We start from the raw sequence: 18,752 nt of genomic DNA, 5'->3' as shown, positions 1-18,752 counted from the left end.
AATTTGTATTTTTTATAGATTTCTTAATGCATTTATTGGTTATAGCCTAAGTTTATAAATTGTCCTACTGTAATTGTCTATAACTCTCAGTGTTTTGGAGAAACTGGAATATGATGTTCACATTTGTATTTTCTATAATGACCTAATAAATGAATAAGATTAAAGTACAGCATATTGGTAGCTGCATAAGATGTCTGTTTTAAAATTATTGTTTTCATTATGCAAAATGAGATTACTAAGGAACCCCCTCAGATTTGAGATGTAGAAACAATGATCTCTACATTATGGGTTTTTAACTGGCTTGCAACTTTTGCACATCAATTATTTTATTACATTACCCTTTTTTTGACAAAATATGTTGATCAAAAAAAAAATGACCATGACTAAAGATGTATTTTTATTTCAATTTAAATAATACAAGGAAAAGTAATATACATTTTGTTATAATAATAATAAAATATTGAAATGCTGTTCTAGTTTTATGGAACATTTGTGTTGTTGTAATTGAATAAAAATTATAAAAAATACAATAATGATGTCAGCAGCACGTGTTCCGGACATGTAAGAGCTGTTGAGATCTTGAGGACCCAGGTTCGAGTCAGTCGAGTCCATTCCCACCCGTACTTTTTCTGTCTACAAGTTAGTGTTATAATAATAATAAAAATAATTCTTAAATATGGCAATACTTTCATTTAATCGAAAATGCCTTATATAGCTGAAGGGGTTTACTAACAGCTGACCGCGTCGCTCATTGGCTATCACTGGACCAGACCCTCATGCCTAGTTGCCTACGTGCAAGGCTTGACGCGCATGCGCAGCTACTCAAACAGTTTTGGTTACACGAGTTTACGTTCTCTTCACCGCTCTGTACAATCCAGCAGCTGCAGAATAACTACTATCTCTTGGATACATTATAATAAGCTGATAAGCACAGCTTGCAGTGACCAGAAGGCGTGCTATTCAAACAACATGCCGCTGTAAACCTGTGTGCCCTGGAAGCTAGCGGTGTCGCAGCTACGTGCTAATGTTATGGGACTGAACCGCAGGAAAACGCCGCCTGTGATTGACAGCACACTCTCTGCGTCGCGTTACACACTCAGCCGGGTTGCTCGTGGAATGGGACAGTGGAAACTTTGGTTGGATTAATTTGCTACAACAGGGAAAGAGGAAGCGGGAGGCACCGCACCAGGCCTTCGACGTCTCGCACTTCTTCAGTGACCGATACTAAAATTCTAACATGGGGACCTGAAGTGAATTCAGGATAAACAACATTTAAAATTCCGCACAATTTCGGACTTTGCTCTTTAAAATGGCCGGTTTTACGGATTTGCGGGAGAAGCTGAAGTCGATGACACCGCACAGGGACACAGTTTTCGAGCACAGCAACGGCGAGAAGCGCAAATACCGCGAGTCGGATGACGATGATAGTGAGTACGAGGAGCGGCGGGACGCGGAGGCGCGCAAAGTGAAGAGCGGCATTAAGCAAGCGAGTATTTTCACGCAGGAGGAGTGCGCGCGCATCGAGGCAAAGATCGACGAGGTGGTTGCCAAGGCAGACAAGGGGCTCTACCGGGAGCACACGGTGGACCGGGCGCCCCTGCGGAACAAGTACTTCTTCGGGGAGGGCTACACGTACGGCTCGCAGCTCGAGAAGCGCGGCCCCGGGCAGGAGCGCCTGTACTCCAAAGGCGAGGTGGACGAGATCCCGGACTGGGTGCACGAGCTGGTCATCGATCGCCTTGTGGCGAACGGCGTCATACCGGAGGGCTTCGTTAATAGCGCCGTGATTAATGACTACCAGCCCGGGGGCTGCATCGTGTCCCACGTGGACCCCATCCACATCTTCGAGCGACCGATCGTGTCCGTGTCGTTCTTCAGCGATAGCGCGCTCTGCTTCGGCTGCAAGTTCCAGTTCAAGCCCATCCGCGTGTCCGAGCCCGTGCTGCACCTGCCCGTGAGGCGCGGCAGCGTCACCGTCCTCAGGTGGGGGGCTTTACCAGCACGGACACTCGCTACTGTGTTGCGATTCATGTTCAGGACATTCTTATCATGATATTATTTGTAGTGATATGTGCGATAAGTTAATTCGGTAACACTTTACAATAAGGTTTCATTAGTTAACTACATTAACAAATACAGTAACAAATGTGTTGCTCATGTTAGTTAAAACATTACAAATGTGTTTTGTTCAAGGTTTCATTTTAACTACATTAGTTAACATGAACTGAGAATGAACTGCACTTCTTGCAGCATTTATTAATCTTAGTTCATGTTAATTTCAATATTTACTAATACATTATTAAAAACTAAAAGTTATGTTTAACAAACATGAACAAAAACTGAACAGATGGATTTTTATTATCAAAGATTAACAAATACAGTAACAAATGTGTTGCTCATGTTAGTTAGTTAATCTATTAATATTAACAAATGAAAACCTTATTGTAAAGTGTTACCGGTAATTCCATGGTGATTTATACTATGGTAGTATATAATTGCTTTATTCATTTGCCATGGAGTTTACATGGTACTTGAAAGGATAAAACTCACAAGTACTGTAGTACTGCCATGTTTATAGTAAAATATTAAATTCTTGCTCATGCTCTCTGCTTTGATTTTAGTGACTACGCAGCCGATGACATCACGCATTGCATCCGCCCCCAGGACATCAAGGAGAGGAGAGCTGTCATCATTCTCAGAAAGTGAGTTGTTCTGGTTGAGTCAGAGTTGTTCTTGAAAGCTCTGGAGGTATATGTGGGGGTGTATAATTAGTCTTGGTGTGTTTTATTGCAGAACAAGGCCGGATGCCCCTCGCTTGGACTCCAATTCACGGAGCCCGTCCATCCACTCTTCTGAGAGACGACACACACTCAAAGCCAAACGCTCACACCGCAAGGCTGACCCAGACGCTGCACACAGGTACTTGCAAAGTCGTTCATGCTGTTTAAATAGTGGTGCTACTAACCCTAACCCTAACTATTTTAGCCTCCTTGTTTACTTACTCTAGTAATAACAGTAAGTTACGCTTAATTACATGCAACTAACCCTAAGTATATAGTGTTGATTAATATTAATAAGTACTTAGATGCATAATTACACTGTAACAAGGAAACCTTAAAATGAAGTGTAACCCCACTAAAATTCATCCCACTTTGTGCTGTAGGCATGATAAATACCTAAAAGTGTGGCTTGTTAAAGGGATAGTTCGGCCAAAAATGATATTTAACCCATGATTTACTCACCCTCAAGCCGTTCGAGATGCATATGTCAATCATTTTTCAGACGAACACATTTTCATGGGGTCCACCTCCTTCAAGTCCTGAAATGTGCATGCATCCTTCACAAAAGTAATCCATCCGGCTCCAGGGGGATAAACGAAGGCCTTCTGAGGGTAATCCGTGCGGTTTTGTCGTAAAAATATACATATTTAAAACTTTATAAATGAAAATAACTGGCTTCCGGCAACGGTCGACGCGCGTTCACGGGAGATGGATGCCGACGTAGGACGTAGCGTTTGATTTAGCTGTACTTCGTTCTACGTCACGACGCTTACTACGCTACGTCCTACGTCATACGCCAGCATCCATCTCCCGTGAACGCGCGTCGACCCTTGCCGGAAGCCAGTTATTTTCATTTATAAAGTTTTAAATATGTATATTTTTACGACAAAACCGCACGGATTACCCTCAGAAGGCCTTCGTTTATCCCCCTGGAGCCGGATGGATTACTTTTGTGAAGGATGCATGCACATTTTTGGGACTTGAAGGAGGTGGACCCCATAGCTTCACATTATAACCACTGAAAGACATTTTCTAAAATAACTGAAAATGTGTTCGTCTGAAAAATGATTGACATATGCATCTCGAACGGCTTGAGGGTGAGTAAATCATGGGTTTAATATCATTATTGGCCGAACTATCCCTTTAAGGACAGTTGATCAGGCTGGATTTTCTTCAGAAATTATAAAAACCTAGTTTTAATATTTAAGGTGCACAAATGTAATGTATTTATTTACTTTATTAATTTGGTTTTATACCTAAAGAAGTAAATATGACAAATGTTTAAACTGATTTAGTGTCTAAAAGACCAGTGTAGAAAAGCTGTTTTGTTTGCATAAAGTTGGAGCCACCGGCCATCTTGAGATCACATGAGCAGCTATACTAAGGTTTATCTTAGTAAACCCCATTATCCCGCAAAATAATGAAATCATACCCTGCTGATCAAAAGTGTGGGGTCAGTAAGGTTTTTTTTGTTTGTTTGTTTTTCAGCAAAGGTGCATTCAATTAAAAAGTTTCTTTTCAAATCACAAGTTACTTTACATTATATTAAAAGATTTCTATTGCAAATAAATGAGCAACAAATCAGCATATTAGAATAATTTCTGAAGGATCATGTCCAGGGCTTTAGGGGCTGTTTTCACCTGGCCACTTAATGCGCTTTCTGTGATCGGATAGCTATCCGATCGTGAAAAGACCAGGTGTAAATGCCCTCCGAAACGCATTCAAGACGGATTTAAATCCGATCGCTCAAACCACTTCAGGAGGTGTTCTGGGCCGCATTACAGACGAAAGTAGAATAAAAAAAATAAAAAATAGAAAGTGGAAAGAAGTCTAAATGCATCTGCTTGTTGAAACCACATCCTCACACTCCTCCCAACAATGCTAAAAATAAATGTGTGAGAGCGTGTCATAGGCTATATGTCATGTTATAGCCAGATATGCATCACCGCAGCGGAGTATCTCTTCATCAAGCCTAGCGCAAACTATCGCAAATAAAAGTGACTCACAATCATCTTCATTAAAAGTTAAGAAACTAACTGAGCTTACCAGTGCTGATTCCTTTGCATTTTCTTTGATGATTTGATTTGAGAAATCAAATCAAATCTTATTGATTTGGATTTTGTCTTTGATTTTGAAATTAGCTGATGATCAATAAAATGCATCTTATATCTGTTGCTTTCGTTGTCGTGAACTCCATTAAATCTGCATATAGCGCGGGAATTGAAGATCAGAGTTATATCCGATTTGCGAAAACACTTTTATGTGACCAAGTGTAAATGGAATTGTTTTGATAAATCAGATAGCAATCTGATCAGTAAAAACACATGAAGTGAGACTACTTTTCCTGCCGGTGTGACTACATTTACTACCGTTACTACACAGCACTGGGAGATCCAGGGAGAAAGTGTTTGAGTTCGCCGCTGTATTAAAGGAGAACTCCGGTCAATTTTAACATTGAGCTCATTTTTTTGTACATTTGGAGTGCTGTCAGTACAGAGAACAACGACAAAAATCGGTGTTGCCTACACCGAGTTATTCTATTTTTAAAATTTGCACCCTGTTGACTTCAATGGGGCAAGTACTAAACCTGCTTTTAGCCTCTTAACATCCTTTATGTGTCATTACAAGTGCACAGAAAATGTGAGTGATTCCTTCTGAGTGAACACGAGTGGATCTGACTGCAGTAGATGTGAAAGATATGTATAAAAATGATGTTATTTAAGCCAGCGCAAATACCTGTTTACATCCTGTTTTTCGGTTGAAGTCCAAAGTAGTCGATTGCCGAGTTCACGCGCATAGGTTTAGTTACCTATGATCACGCGCGTGAACTCGGCAATCGACTACTTTGGACTTCAACCGAAAAACAGGATGTAAACAGGTATTTGCGCTGGCTTAAATAACATCATTTTTATACATATCTTTCACATCTACTGCAGTCAGATTCACTCGTGTTCACTCAGAAGGAATCACTCACATTTTCTGTGCACTTGTAATGACACATCAAGGATGTTAAGAGCCTAAAAGCAGGTTTAGTACTTGCCCCATTGAAGTCAACAGGGTGCAAATTTTAAAAATAGAATAACTCTGTGTAGGCAACACCGATTTTTGTAGTTGTTCTCTGTATTGACAGCACTCCAAATGTACAATAAAATGAGCTCAATGTTAAAATTGACCGGAGTTCTCCTTTAACATTGCTGTGAGATCTAGTGGGAAGCATTCAAATTCAGTGCAGAATTATCTGATGTAAACCATAGATATCAGATCAGACAGCACTGACGAGGAAAACAGGAGAAACATGAATAAACAAGTTATAGAAGGCTTTTCAATCCTCAAATCACCAACATTCACCATGGGTTTAATCATGTATTAACGCCAACTGTGTTAACCATGGTATTGTGGCAGAAATAGTCTAATGTTTTTATATTATTCATTTCGGTGTTCGCACAACCTTTTGAGAGTGAAATTCAAGCACTTTTCAAGGTCTTTCAAGTGCCTCACACTTTTTCCAGCACTACAAGGCTCTAAATATATATCCAGTATGAATGTTATTTTTAATGTGATGATCAAAAAAATTATATATATTAGTTCTTCTATCAAAGATTGACACCATTTGTAAAACTAAAAGTTTCAAGATGTAGGAAATCTAACACGTGGCAAACACTTTTATTTTAAAATAAAAAAGACCACTATAAATTACCACTATAACCAGTAGATGGTGGCAAAGAAGCACTTATTGGCTTATTAGCCATTTCCACCTAATATAGCTTTTTTTTTTTTTTTTTTTTTAATACATTTACATTTAGATATTATGAAATCCCTATTATAAAATATCAAATCATCGAGAAATAAATTTGTCAAAGTTTGATGGTTTTTGTTCTGAAGTATGAAAAGTCAAGAAGGAAAACAAAATCTTCCAATTGTGAAGAATTAAAGAGCACTACTTTTATAATCACTGAAGCTGCCGGTCAGTTCACTATGATACTATAGAAGAACAATTATACATTTAATAAGAGTAGAATATTTACATATTTAAAATAAAAAAAAGATTTTATCTGCATCTCAACTCAAGCTCAGCGCTTTACTGTAAAATGTGCATAAATAAACGCGTAATATTATTAGTTACTGCTCTTGTTTATGCAAAACAATATAAATTTTATGAAATAATGAACAATACCCCCCCTCAGCACTACCAAATCCGTACAAATGCCACCATCTGTGTGTTACTGCTCTCAAATGTTACTGATGCTGAAAATTCAGCTTTCCATCATAAGAATAAATTAAAATTTAAAACATATTCAAATAAAAACTTAGAATAGAATAGAATAGAATCGGGCATTTATATAGCGCTTTCATATGTACTACTGTACACCCAAAGCGCTTTACAATCATATCAGGGGATCTCTCCTCAACCACCACCAGTGTGCAGCATCCACTTGGATGATGCGACGGCAGCCACAGTACAACGGCGCCAGTGCGCTCACCACACACCAGATATAGGTGGAGAGAGGAGAGAGAGTGATAGGGCCAATTCAATGTAAGGGGATTATTAGGAGGCCATGATTGGTAAGGGCCAACGGGTGGAATGTGGCCAGGACACCGGGGTTACACCCCTACTCTTTACGAGAAATGCCATGGGATTTTTAATGACCACAGAGAGTCAACTTATTAGACTTATTAGAACTTATTTTAAATTGTAATTATTTTTCACTTATTATTACTGTTTTTACTGTATTTCTGGTCAAATAAATGCAGCCTTTGTGAGCATAAGACATTTCTTTTAAAATCTTAGCGACCCCATACTTTTGAATGATAAAGTAGGAGAGAGTTAAGATAAGCATGGAGGGTATTTCTACATTGTGTTTGGTAACTACAGATTTTTGCTTTTGCAAGATGCAGTATAAAGTCCAAAAACACATCACCCTGCTGAACCGGCTTGCTTAAGTGCATAAAGCAATCAGTCATCGTTTACTCGCCCTCATGTCATTCCAAACCTTTATGCTGGGGTCACTATGAACTGTCATTGGGGGGGGGGGGGGAGTAACAGCATACAGGTTTGTACTGACATGAGGGTGAGTAAATGATGATAGAATTTCCATTTCTGCTTGACCTAATCCTTCAAGACTAACGAAGTTGTCACATTCCACACATGCATTTAGCTAAAAAGCATTTTGCTCTGTTCCTCCCTCAGGCCTCGTATTTTAGAGATGGACAAAGAGCTGCAGAGGCGTTCCCTCCCCTCCCGACAGAGACGTCACGGCGACAGCAGTTCAGAAAACTCCTGGAGGAGAACTGACGAGAGAGAGCCGGGCTCACGCCACACACACGACCACGCACCCACGCGACGAGTCAAGATGAGACGTCACTGAGACGCAATCAGAACTCACTGCTTATCTCCTCAGACGCCTTTACGTTTGCTCAAACCAACAGTGACTCAGTAGAAGAGATGCTTGTGGAGTGGGTGGACTCAAGGACGTTAGACGCTGGCTGCTTGATCTATCTATTCAGACATATCAAAAATGATACTTTAATATCCACTATATTTTGTTCTGTGTGATTAAAGGAAATGTATGGAATAAAAAGACATCTAAACAGACATGGAATTCAATCATAATTCACCATTTCGCAACTTCATGTGCCAGTGTCATGCATATATAGCTCATTCACATAACAACATCAAGGTATTTTTGAGAAGTAAACTTGGGTGATTTATTTTTTCTGGCTTTAAGAATTTTGCTGGATAAATTCTAAAACAGAAGCTTAGAACAGGCCATCAAATCATCATTTACAGGAATGTTTTGTTTTTGCAATAAAGTCAGAGAAAGCGAGAGGGGAAATAAATTGCACGTTTTGTTAATGCTGTCAGTAAAGATTATACTGTGATAATAAAATGTGTCTTTGATTTCCACACAGTAGCTTCTCAGTGCTTTCCCCCCCAGTTGAAGGGTGGTATAGCCATGGTAACTAGTCCTGTTTGACAACCATGCTGTTTAGATTCTTTACTTCTGATGAAAACAATTCATTCATGCCAACATTACAGCTGTCGTATGAGACTGTCATAATGGCAACAGTACATGTTTTATTTATGTTCATACTGTTTAGTTCTGAGATTGAATGGAAGTGGAGAACAAGTAGGAAAAGACGATAAAGTGTGTCCCATTGCAGTTGTTTAATAGAAAAAACGCGATTGACTACAAGACTATACTTTGTATTCATGACTATTTTTGTTTAAAGGTTGAAAACAAATGGAGTAGATTTTGCTGCACAAAAGATTAAAAGGAACGGTGTGTTTTGGAGGTTCTATGTTCATTCTTTATTTTTCTAGTTCTTCATATTTGTTGTATTGTTTTGCAGTTAACTTTTAAATTCCAAACATTCTCACGCAATGTTCCTTGAAACACTTACTACTCATGTTAGTTTATATTTGAGAACATTCTTTTGGTTACACTTTATTATAAGGTGTCATTGTTACAGTGTTATTATATATTTAAGTACTGAGTAATAATAATTAACTACATGTACTTACTATAGGGTTAGGGTTTGGGTGAGGGTTATTTGCATGTAATTATGCATAATTTACTGTTATTACTATGGTAAGTACATGTAACATATGTAACAATGACACTGTAAAATAAAGTATTACCGTTCTTTTTTTTCAGTTCAAATTGCTTTGTCCATTAATATGGAATAGGAACATCATTTTCAGGTTACACTTAATTTAACATGCATCAGAAAGTTAAAAAAAAAAAATTTGCTCCAGTTTTGATATTCATAATTTGCACTATGCACTGTTTTATTTGGTTCAGAAATCAAAATGTAAATATTTCGTGTGGCTATGCAACCTTGAATCGTTACCCAATCAAATCCCACAGGTTATTTCTTCAAGCGCTGGTTGTGAATTAAAGGATGTGACTGTCCACTAGATGGTACGAGAGAACTTTCCACCAATTCTTCACAGATTGCAATATTAGCTTGATCACAATGTTGCTTGATAATATGGAATGTTTTAAATTATTTCGCGGAATATCACAAACTACATTATTTACAATCAGGTGCTAATGCACAAATTAATAATTCAATTTGGAGTGTTTTGGTTCTCCATTCAAATGCGAATGCAGCTTTATTATTCTGTTTTCAAGAACAACGTACGTTTCATTTATTTTCTACATTGAACCTAAATACAGAAGCGATGAAATAAGTGTCATAGTGTAAGAAAATAAAATACGAAACGATATAATTGATCAAAATCATAACTTTTTAACACATTAAAATAATTTATGAAAAAAAAATAAAAAAAAATATGTGTGGATCCTCCAGTTAAAATGTAAAAATTGTGTAAGATATGCTTATTACTTCTTTTGACCATACGTGCATAGAAATTCCACAAAAATTCTGACGTCAGGCGATACTGTCATTTCATTGGTCTAGAAGTACGTCAATCAGCGGGATAGTGACGTAGGATGTGTTTGTTATAGGTAAGAGAGCAAGTGCGTACTAGACAAAAGTACTGAAATCGATACTAAACGCTAATGGCACTGATTTGAAACCACCTTAAAAAGGTAAGTTAGCTGTTTAAGTCGTGTTTCTAAATTGTTGACTTCTTAATATAGTCCCAAAATTGTTGGTTTTCTGAATTCAACAGACAGCTAGTTAAGTTAGCAAACGCTAACAGAGCAAAACACTGTTGTTTTCAGCTCAATTTATGCCCTTTGTGAACTACTGAAAATAAGTATTCGATTATTTGGTAGTCATATGGGATTTAATATAATATTTAGGAAGGAAAAACGTGCTGTTTAACATTTAAACCACTGATAGCATTAATCAGTTTTGAATACATCAGCTGTCTTTTCTGGAAAACACAATTAATGTTATCTGGGTTTTAAAGTCCATTTGTATGCAGGCCTTTAATGTGTACTAAGTTACCCAATAACCAGGAATATACTGCTTTGATCTGGCCAATAACGTGCTGTTACTTTTCAAGCACCTTTTGCAATAAAAAAAAAAACAAATTAGGCCTAAAATGTATCTATGTGATACTCTGTATTCATCCATGTCCGAGCCTTAGACTACTGTAATCTGTAGATCACAGCCAGAGACTGAAGTCTAAGTCAGTATCACAAAATTATCATATGAATAAGTAGAGAGTTACTAAGCCACATGGGTCTAAATTTAGACCTGGTAAAACCACCCTGTCCCAAAGCTATTTCTGATCCACAGACAGAGTGAGTGGCAGGAGAAGCTTCGGATGCCTGGCCTGTCACGTAGCACACATGAGCAGCATGTGTTTTGGGAATAACCTTCATAAAAGAGTGCTGTGGTGGTACATTAAAGCCAGAATTAAATGAAAATTCACCCTTTAAATTTCTAAATTTTATTGTGTACAATTCATTTGTGAATGTTTCTCTTTTTTTATGTTTTGACCTCAAAATGTTTAATCACAATGTCACAACTGAACCTTCCAGTGAAAACGACATGTTTCTCTCTTGTGATGTATGCAGGACTTCTCCAATCATTTAGTCCAGTTAAACCACCCCTGCAAGCTTGCATTCATCTTGCAAACACCCACATCTCAAAATAATCCATTACACTCTGGATGCATGTCACAATCGAGAAGTAAAGATCTGTCGCTACTTCTGTTTCATTGTAACTTAAATGGTATCAAATGCCTAAAGCAATAATAATAGCACTTTATACCATGAATATCATGATACATGTCCAAAAAATCGTAGATAACACATTCTTACAATTATGTATTTGTTTCAAGTCTCTAAACTCAAAAGCTATCAGACTTTGGACTTTGAGGAAGCATGTGTGAAATCAAATGGTAATGTAATTCTCTGTTGACATTTTCAGACACTTTCACAGAGGAAGTGATGTATTATTCTGGAAAAAGGCGAGGAGAAGATGGAATTGCTGCTGTCATTGACTTCCTGTTGTCCAATGCCCGGCTGGTGCTGGGGATCGGCGGAGCTGCGATGCTTGGCATCGCCACATTAGCAGTGAAACGGGTGATCATTTCTTTTGTTTTTTAGTTTATTACACACTACACAATTCTGATTGGTCAAAATAATATTGTTTAATAGAGTGCAACAAGTTAATTTTTCCTTTAGAGATTTTAAAATCATTTAAAGAGTTCGAAGCCATGAATCAAACCAACCAACTATGAGGTCAATCACAGCATTACAAACTTTGATTTCAAGGGGGAAAAAAAGTATGTAAAAATCAGACAAATAGACAAAGGTACAAGACTGTGTACGTAATTGCTTTAAATAATTACAATTGCTTTGCACTAGCATTGCAAATGACATGGCCAAAAATAAAAGTCATGGATAAATATAAAAAATATCTTAAGATAAAGGTCTGAGGCACTCAGGAGGATGAAGATTAAAAAGCCTTTATTAATCCATGGCTAGTCTCATAAAAATAAAAACATGCCTACGTTGCCTATATGCGTTTTTTTTTTTTTTTTTTTTTCCTTAGTGTCATTTTTGTAGAAATATATATGCTTTTTCTCTGTAGTTAAATTTAACAGGATTAATGATTGTAAGCAATTTTTGTGACACTAGTCATTTAATCATGTGACTTCCTACCTGCTCAACCTAAGCAGCTGTTATTGATTACTGGTCTTAATAAGGAAGTGAGCTGTTTGTCAAAACACTTCAAGCCCTGACGAAAGCCTTGTTGGCTGAAACGCGTAGGCATGTTTTTATTTTTATGAGACTAGCCATGGATTAATAAAGGCTTTTTAATCTTCATCCTCCTGAGTGCCTCAGACCTTTATCTTAAGATATATGTGGATCCCTTTACTGAAGAGCACCGGAGGTATCTACATATTTTTATACCCAAGAAGCACTCCCAGCATTTTCCTGTCTTTTGAATAAATATAAAAAATATTGATTTAAAAGGTTAGTCCACCCATAAATGACAACTATGCGTATTGTGGAACACAAAAGAAAATATTTTGAAGAATGCTGGTAACTAGTTTCAGTTCTCATTGACCAACATTCTTCAAAATATCTTTTGTGATCTGCAGAAGAGAGCAATGCATACAGGTTTGGAACGACATGACCTGTGACATACATTGAGTCATGTGAAAAAGAAAGCACACCCTATTGAATTCTAGAAATTCAGAGAAATTGCACAAAAAAAAAACAAGAGCTACACCTCAAGACTCTACAGGCCTCAGTTAACATGTTAAATGTCAAAGTTCATGACAGTATAATGAGAAAAAGACTGAAGACACGCACTTGCGAACTTCCCCTCGGGGTAATCCCCGCCGCCAACTTCGTGAAGTGGACGAGGGAAGTTTATATGGACAGACCCTCGCTCCCTCGATTTTGACCGAGGGAGCGAGTCTGCTTCAAATGTACACTTCAGGCACCTATATGTCCCACAATGCAGTACGACTGTGACGTCACCACACATCTCGTCTAATCACCACCACAACAGACAACTCTTATGATATATTAATTATATTTTTTATTTTATTTAAAACAATCCAAACACACATAAACATTTGGATGCTGGATTAAACAAATTCTTAAAGGGAAAAAAGATTAAATAATAAATCAACTCTTTAGCTGATTCCAAGTGATCAAGGGCTTAGGACGTTCCAGTTCAGCCCATTGCAGTTTCCGCCAGTAGTGGGCACTCGTGCAATGTAAGCAATGACGTACATCCGAGTGAACAAGACGGAGGGAAGTTAGCGAGTGAAGGGCATGACAATTTTGGACTGGAACGCAGCCCTGGTATGGCATGTTTGGAAGGGTTGCCAGGAGAAAGCCTATTTTCTCTCAAAAGAACATGGCAATACGGCTTAGGGTTTGCAAAGTTGCAACTAATCAAACCACAAGACTTCTGGAACAATGCCCTTTGGACAGATGAGACCAAAGTGGAGATGTTTGGCCATAATGCACAGTGAAATCCAAACACAGCATATCAGCACAACCACCTCATAAACCACCAAAGTATTCTAGAATCAAATGTGAGGCCATCCGCTAAAGCTTTGCCGAAATTGGGTCATGCAACAGGACGATCACAAGAACACCAGCAAATCTACACCAGAATGGCTTAAAAAGAAAAGAATCAAGGTGTTGCAATGACCCAGTCAAAGTCCAGACCTCAACCCGACTGAAATGCTGTGGCAGGAGCTTCAGAGAGCTGTGCATAAACCCTCAAACCTCAATGAACTGAAGCAACATTGTAAAGAGTGGGCCAAAATTCCTCCAGAACGATGTGAGCGACGGATAAAGTCATACAGCTAAAAGTGGCTCTACAAGCAACTGAAGCATAGGGTGTGCTTAGTTTGTCACACATGGCTTCTCCATTTTGGCTTTACTTTTGTTAAATAAATAATGACATTGACACTGTAATATGTCATGTGGTGTTGTTCATCTGAGGTTGCTAACACCTGCTAACAACCAGATGATTTTTTTTAACGTTCTGATAAGCAAAACCATAGAATTGGAAAAGGTGTACTTTCTTTTTCATATATATATATATATATATATATATATATAATATATATATTACACAACACACACACAAATATAAGTATTTTGAGAGTGTAGGGAGATTGACTCGCATTGTTTGAAGGGTGTGGGCAGGAGCTAATGTGTTATTTTGATTATTTGGTCATGGGAAATGTAGTTTTTCACCAGGAATTCCACTGTTTAACTTTCTTTCTTTTTTTTGAAGTTGAAAAAATGTCGGCTGATGACTTCAACAGAAGCATATACCATTAATTAATAAAAAATGTGTAGCCCACAGTAGGTCTGTCTTTAACGGTTAATACGTTATTGTTAAAAAACTATTTCCCAGTGGAGGAAAATGTTATTTCCAGAACCCAACGTTTACTCTCTATTATGGCTTATTTTGTTTACTTATTGATTTTTTTTTTTTTTAATCTCTTATTTCTTCTTGTGATGCCATAGCTGATAGAACGTGCCGGCAGGCCTCCTGATGAGAAGCCTGACAAGAAGATGACGGACAGCTGGGAGGAGTTAGGCTTGGTTAGTGCCTCCCCCAAACTGCTCCACAAGGGTATTGAAGGAGTAGTCATGAAACAGATTGCAGCCGCAACCAAGAAAGGTACATGCATATTTAAAGAGTCTTCCAAATGAAGGTATTTCCCATCTAGCTTAAAGGCAACGACAAGAAATCAAATCCTAACCTATTTTCTGTCTCATTGTGCACAATTCATCAGTGCATGTTAGTCCAAACCAGAAGTTTTGTAATCTTTTATCAGAATGTTTTGACTTGCTCAACTTCTAAAACTACTGGTTAATGTCAATTGGACCTTTTTGTCCCATGGAAATTCGGGCTTTGATATCACTGAACATCCCGTTTCACTAAAACACATGTGAATTGTGAATGTGGTTTTAAGTAGAAAAGCTTTTTTTGTGTGTTCAGCAGAACTGTCTCAGCCCATCCCCCTACCCTCACCTGAACCCCAGCGGTGTGACGCTGACCCACCTCAGCGCCGGAAACGCTTGGATCTGTGTGTGATGACGTTTGCAGAGCGTCTGCAGCAGTACTTCAGGACACGAGTGTGTCTGTCAGCGGAGGAGGTGTCTGTCGCACAGCAGCGAGCGTTAGATATATCCACAGAGATCCAGGCCTTCCTGCACTCCAAACACCCAGACATGCCGTTGGGAGACATGATGCTGGCGGGGTCACTGCTCGACGACCTGCAAGTGGTCAAAGCCGATCATGCCTGCCTGATCGTGCCTCTACAGGTATCAAGATTCTCTCTGGACCACTATCTTTTTATCTATAGTGGACCACTAAATTTTATCTATAGTTGCTATTCCATACATCTTAAAGACCAATCAAGTTTCATGATATCCAGAGCTAGCCTGGAGTTTTGTTACATGTACTATATGTTGATAATTATATTTATTTTTAATGAATATAATTTATATATTATGTCATTCATATTTTTATTGCATTTTTATGTTTTGTATCTTAAACCTTTTAGCGCCACCAGCTGTTCAAATGTTTATTTACATGCCAAGATATTTACATATTATTTTGATTCTCTGGGTCTAATCTAATCTAATATAATATATTTTGATTTATATTATATTATACTCCATAAACCGTTCTGCCATTTTTAAGTTTTTGGTGAAAAACTCCCTTTCTACAATACTTTTCAACTGTTGACCAAAATTGGTTTTGCTTATTTTTAGACCAGCCATTGCCATTTTTAATTAAAATTATTCTTTTTATTCCCTAGGATTTCAGTGGACATATATATATATATATTTTTTTTTTAATCATTAAAAAAATTATAATAATAATTTCTAGGTCCTTCATGTTTTTTTTCCCCCCAGCATTTTTAAATGACCAACATTGGTTTAGAATCATATTTAGGCCAACATTCAAAAAATTTTAATATAATTTTTCTTTTGATTTCCTTGGTCATGCAGAGTTCAGGGGATGATGTAATATAATTTAGTAATAGTAATAAAATAAAAAAAATATATTTTTCTAAGTCCTCTAAGCCTTTCCATCATTTTTAAATGAGCAGAGATTTTAATGACCCTTTCTACAATATTTGTCAATTATTGACCAAAATTGATTTAGATCATATTCAAACTAACTTTCCCAAATGTCACCATTTGGATCTCTGGACTTGGATTGAAGCTGTTTTTAAATTTGTTCCAAATGTGTTTAATACAGTTGGAGTCCAGTCTGTGGATGCCTATTGCCGGAGAGGACACATTTTTGGGTCACCCTCAGTTCTGCATGGTGCGGCGTGAAAACCTCGAGTACTTCCCAAGGGGACGGAGCTACTGGGATCGACATTTACTGGGTGGATACCTGTCGTCACGGCTTGTTTCAGAGCAACTAGGCAAGGCTGTGATGGAATCAATGAACTGGCCTTCGCTAACCGGAACCCTGGAGTGCGAGGTGCGACCGGTGCTTGGGTCTCCTGAGCTCAAACTGGAGATTCAAGGATTAACCCAAAGCAGTTGTGACAGTGGGGAGCGCTTCTATATTACCGTGTTGCCAACAGTGCGCCTTAGCGAGATGATGCTTACGGCGCAGCGAGAGATCACTGGGTCATTCGACTACGTCTGGTACCAGAGCCTATACACCAGCGAAACAACTAGACTAGCAGCTCTTGACAAAGCAGACTCGGGGGTCAGAAAGAAGTGTCTGAAAACACTAAAGGCCGTGTGCCGCAACTGCCCTGCACTACGCAAGCTCAACGGCAGCCATCTTAGCAATGTCATTCTACACATGAGTGAAAAGGAAACTGATTGGTCGGAATCGGTGTTTGCTGATAGGTTCCTGCAGGCGATTGCTGAGCTAATCGGATACCTGGAGACTGGAATCATGCCTAGTTTCTTTAAACATAATGTGAATCTGTTTCAGGGATTTACTGAGGACGACATTGACGAGATGGGCTTCATGCTCTACTGTGCCATAACTGAACCTGAGATACTACTTATTTGAGTCACTCCTATACTTGTGCACAGATTATTACATCTATCAAAGCATCTATCTCTATGGCAACTGGCAATAATGCATCTTTAAACAAAGAATGTAATATTAGAGATATTATATGTCTCTGCACAGTCCTCTGATGTGAATTTCTGCTTACCTGCTCCTTTAAAGGGGATTTTGAAATGACAGGCATCATTTTACTACGCGGCACTATCCTAGTCAGACACTTTGCTTAGATGTAGGTTTGAAAGAAGTGAAAGATTTCATAAAACATCTTTATTCTGAGCTTCTGCTTGTGTGTGTGTGTGTGTGTGTATAAGGGTATTTAGACCGTTTGTCTGTGACTTCAGATGTATTTTTATTATGAGCTATGTGTTGACCATGATTATATTTATATATATATAAATATATATAATACTCAGTTATTACAAATACTCACTGAAAGTAAATACTCAATATTAAGACAATAAAGCAGTAATGCAAAAATATTTTTATATCAATTTTTGTTTGTTAGTCTTGCTTACAAAGTAGCAAAAATACTGTTTGATTGGGGGAAATGTGCATTGAGGGTTGTCTAAACCTTTATAAGGGATGTTTTCCTACTTTGATCACATTCTACCCTTTTGTCAATAGCAGCATAAATGGCTAAAAAGGACAGAAATAAACTAAAAGTTAATGTGATGCAGGTTCTATGTAAACATCCTATGATAACTTGCCAAACAAATTGGTTAAAAAATAAATGGCAAAAAACAATAAAAATATTGGTAGGGTCAAATTTATCACACTTTGGTGAAACCTACCCCACTAATAAGGTTACATGAAATATTATATGATTTCTTCTTTACCACTGGGATGCATGTCTGAATAAAGAGATTGTTCACAATTTTCACATTTGTTTGTGGTTTTGCTTCTGCTTTTCATGTCCATTAGAATGGATTGCACGCCCATTTGTCATTGATTTTTGTATGCTAAGAGATTTCCCCTTTGCGTTGCTATCATGTGAAAACACAATAAGCACAAGTCACGGTTTATGAAAGGTCAAATAAAAAAAGATATGGCCACGTTTCTACTGAACTTAACAGTTAACAGCACCTCCCTTAAAAGTGTAATAAGTTAATGTTTCTGAAGGGAAAAAAGTTTAACTGTAATAATGATATTTGGACTTATGGGGCATTTTAAGGAATCCTATTCCAATAATCCTTTTCTTTGGGTCACTCACATTTACATTTCATTGAATGACCCAGAGAAAAGAGGATTTGGATAAAGTGTTCTTTTTGAAGAACTTTTCTTTTCTTTTTTCTTGTTTTCATTCTTCTTCTCTTTTTAAGATATAAAAGAATTGCCTGGTAAAATAAAGTTTGTTTTCTAAAATAAATTAACTGGATTTTCTTTGATTGTCATTGCCTATCAATTAATTAGAGTTCGTAATATTTTGAAATATGTATTCCATCTCTCAACACTGCAAAAAAAAAAACGCACGAGCACGTCTTATTTTTCCAGTTATTTTGAGGAATTGGTTCT

At 37.7% G+C, this 18,752-nt stretch overlaps 2 protein-coding genes across 3 annotated transcripts; both read left to right on the top strand.

Annotated features, from left to right (window-relative positions):
• Positions 1-786: 786 nt before the first annotated feature.
• alkbh5 (alkB homolog 5, RNA demethylase) lies at positions 787-9,068 on the top strand. The gene is made up of 4 exons (XM_079853114.1): positions 787-1,983; positions 2,622-2,702; positions 2,794-2,919; positions 7,969-9,068. The coding sequence occupies exons 1-4, from the start codon at positions 1,310-1,312 to the stop codon at positions 8,144-8,146; spliced, it is 1,059 nt and encodes a 352-aa protein (XP_079709240.1). The 5' UTR covers positions 787-1,309; the 3' UTR covers positions 8,147-9,068.
• A 1,136-nt stretch (positions 9,069-10,204) lies between these two features.
• Positions 10,205-18,118, top strand: mief2 (mitochondrial elongation factor 2). Of its 2 annotated transcripts, none has more exons than XM_079848072.1 (5): positions 10,205-10,336; positions 11,631-11,785; positions 14,711-14,867; positions 15,192-15,514; positions 16,461-18,118. In XM_079848072.1, exons 2-5 carry the CDS (start codon positions 11,651-11,653, stop codon positions 17,238-17,240), a joined length of 1,395 nt encoding a protein of 464 aa, XP_079704198.1. In that variant the 5' UTR covers positions 10,205-10,336; positions 11,631-11,650; the 3' UTR covers positions 17,241-18,118. The 2 variants fall into 2 exon arrangements, with proteins under 2 accessions (XP_079704198.1, XP_079704197.1); XM_079848071.1 differs by having other exon boundaries at positions 15,189-15,514.
• The last annotated feature ends 634 nt before the right edge of the window (positions 18,119-18,752 follow it).

This window comes from Squalius cephalus, assembly GCF_949319135.1.
Source record: "Squalius cephalus genome assembly, chromosome: 2".
Taxonomy (NCBI): Eukaryota; Metazoa; Chordata; class Actinopteri; order Cypriniformes; family Leuciscidae; genus Squalius; species Squalius cephalus.
The sequence above is the reverse complement of the archived record's forward strand: the minus strand, read 5'-3'. Positions and strand labels throughout refer to the sequence as shown.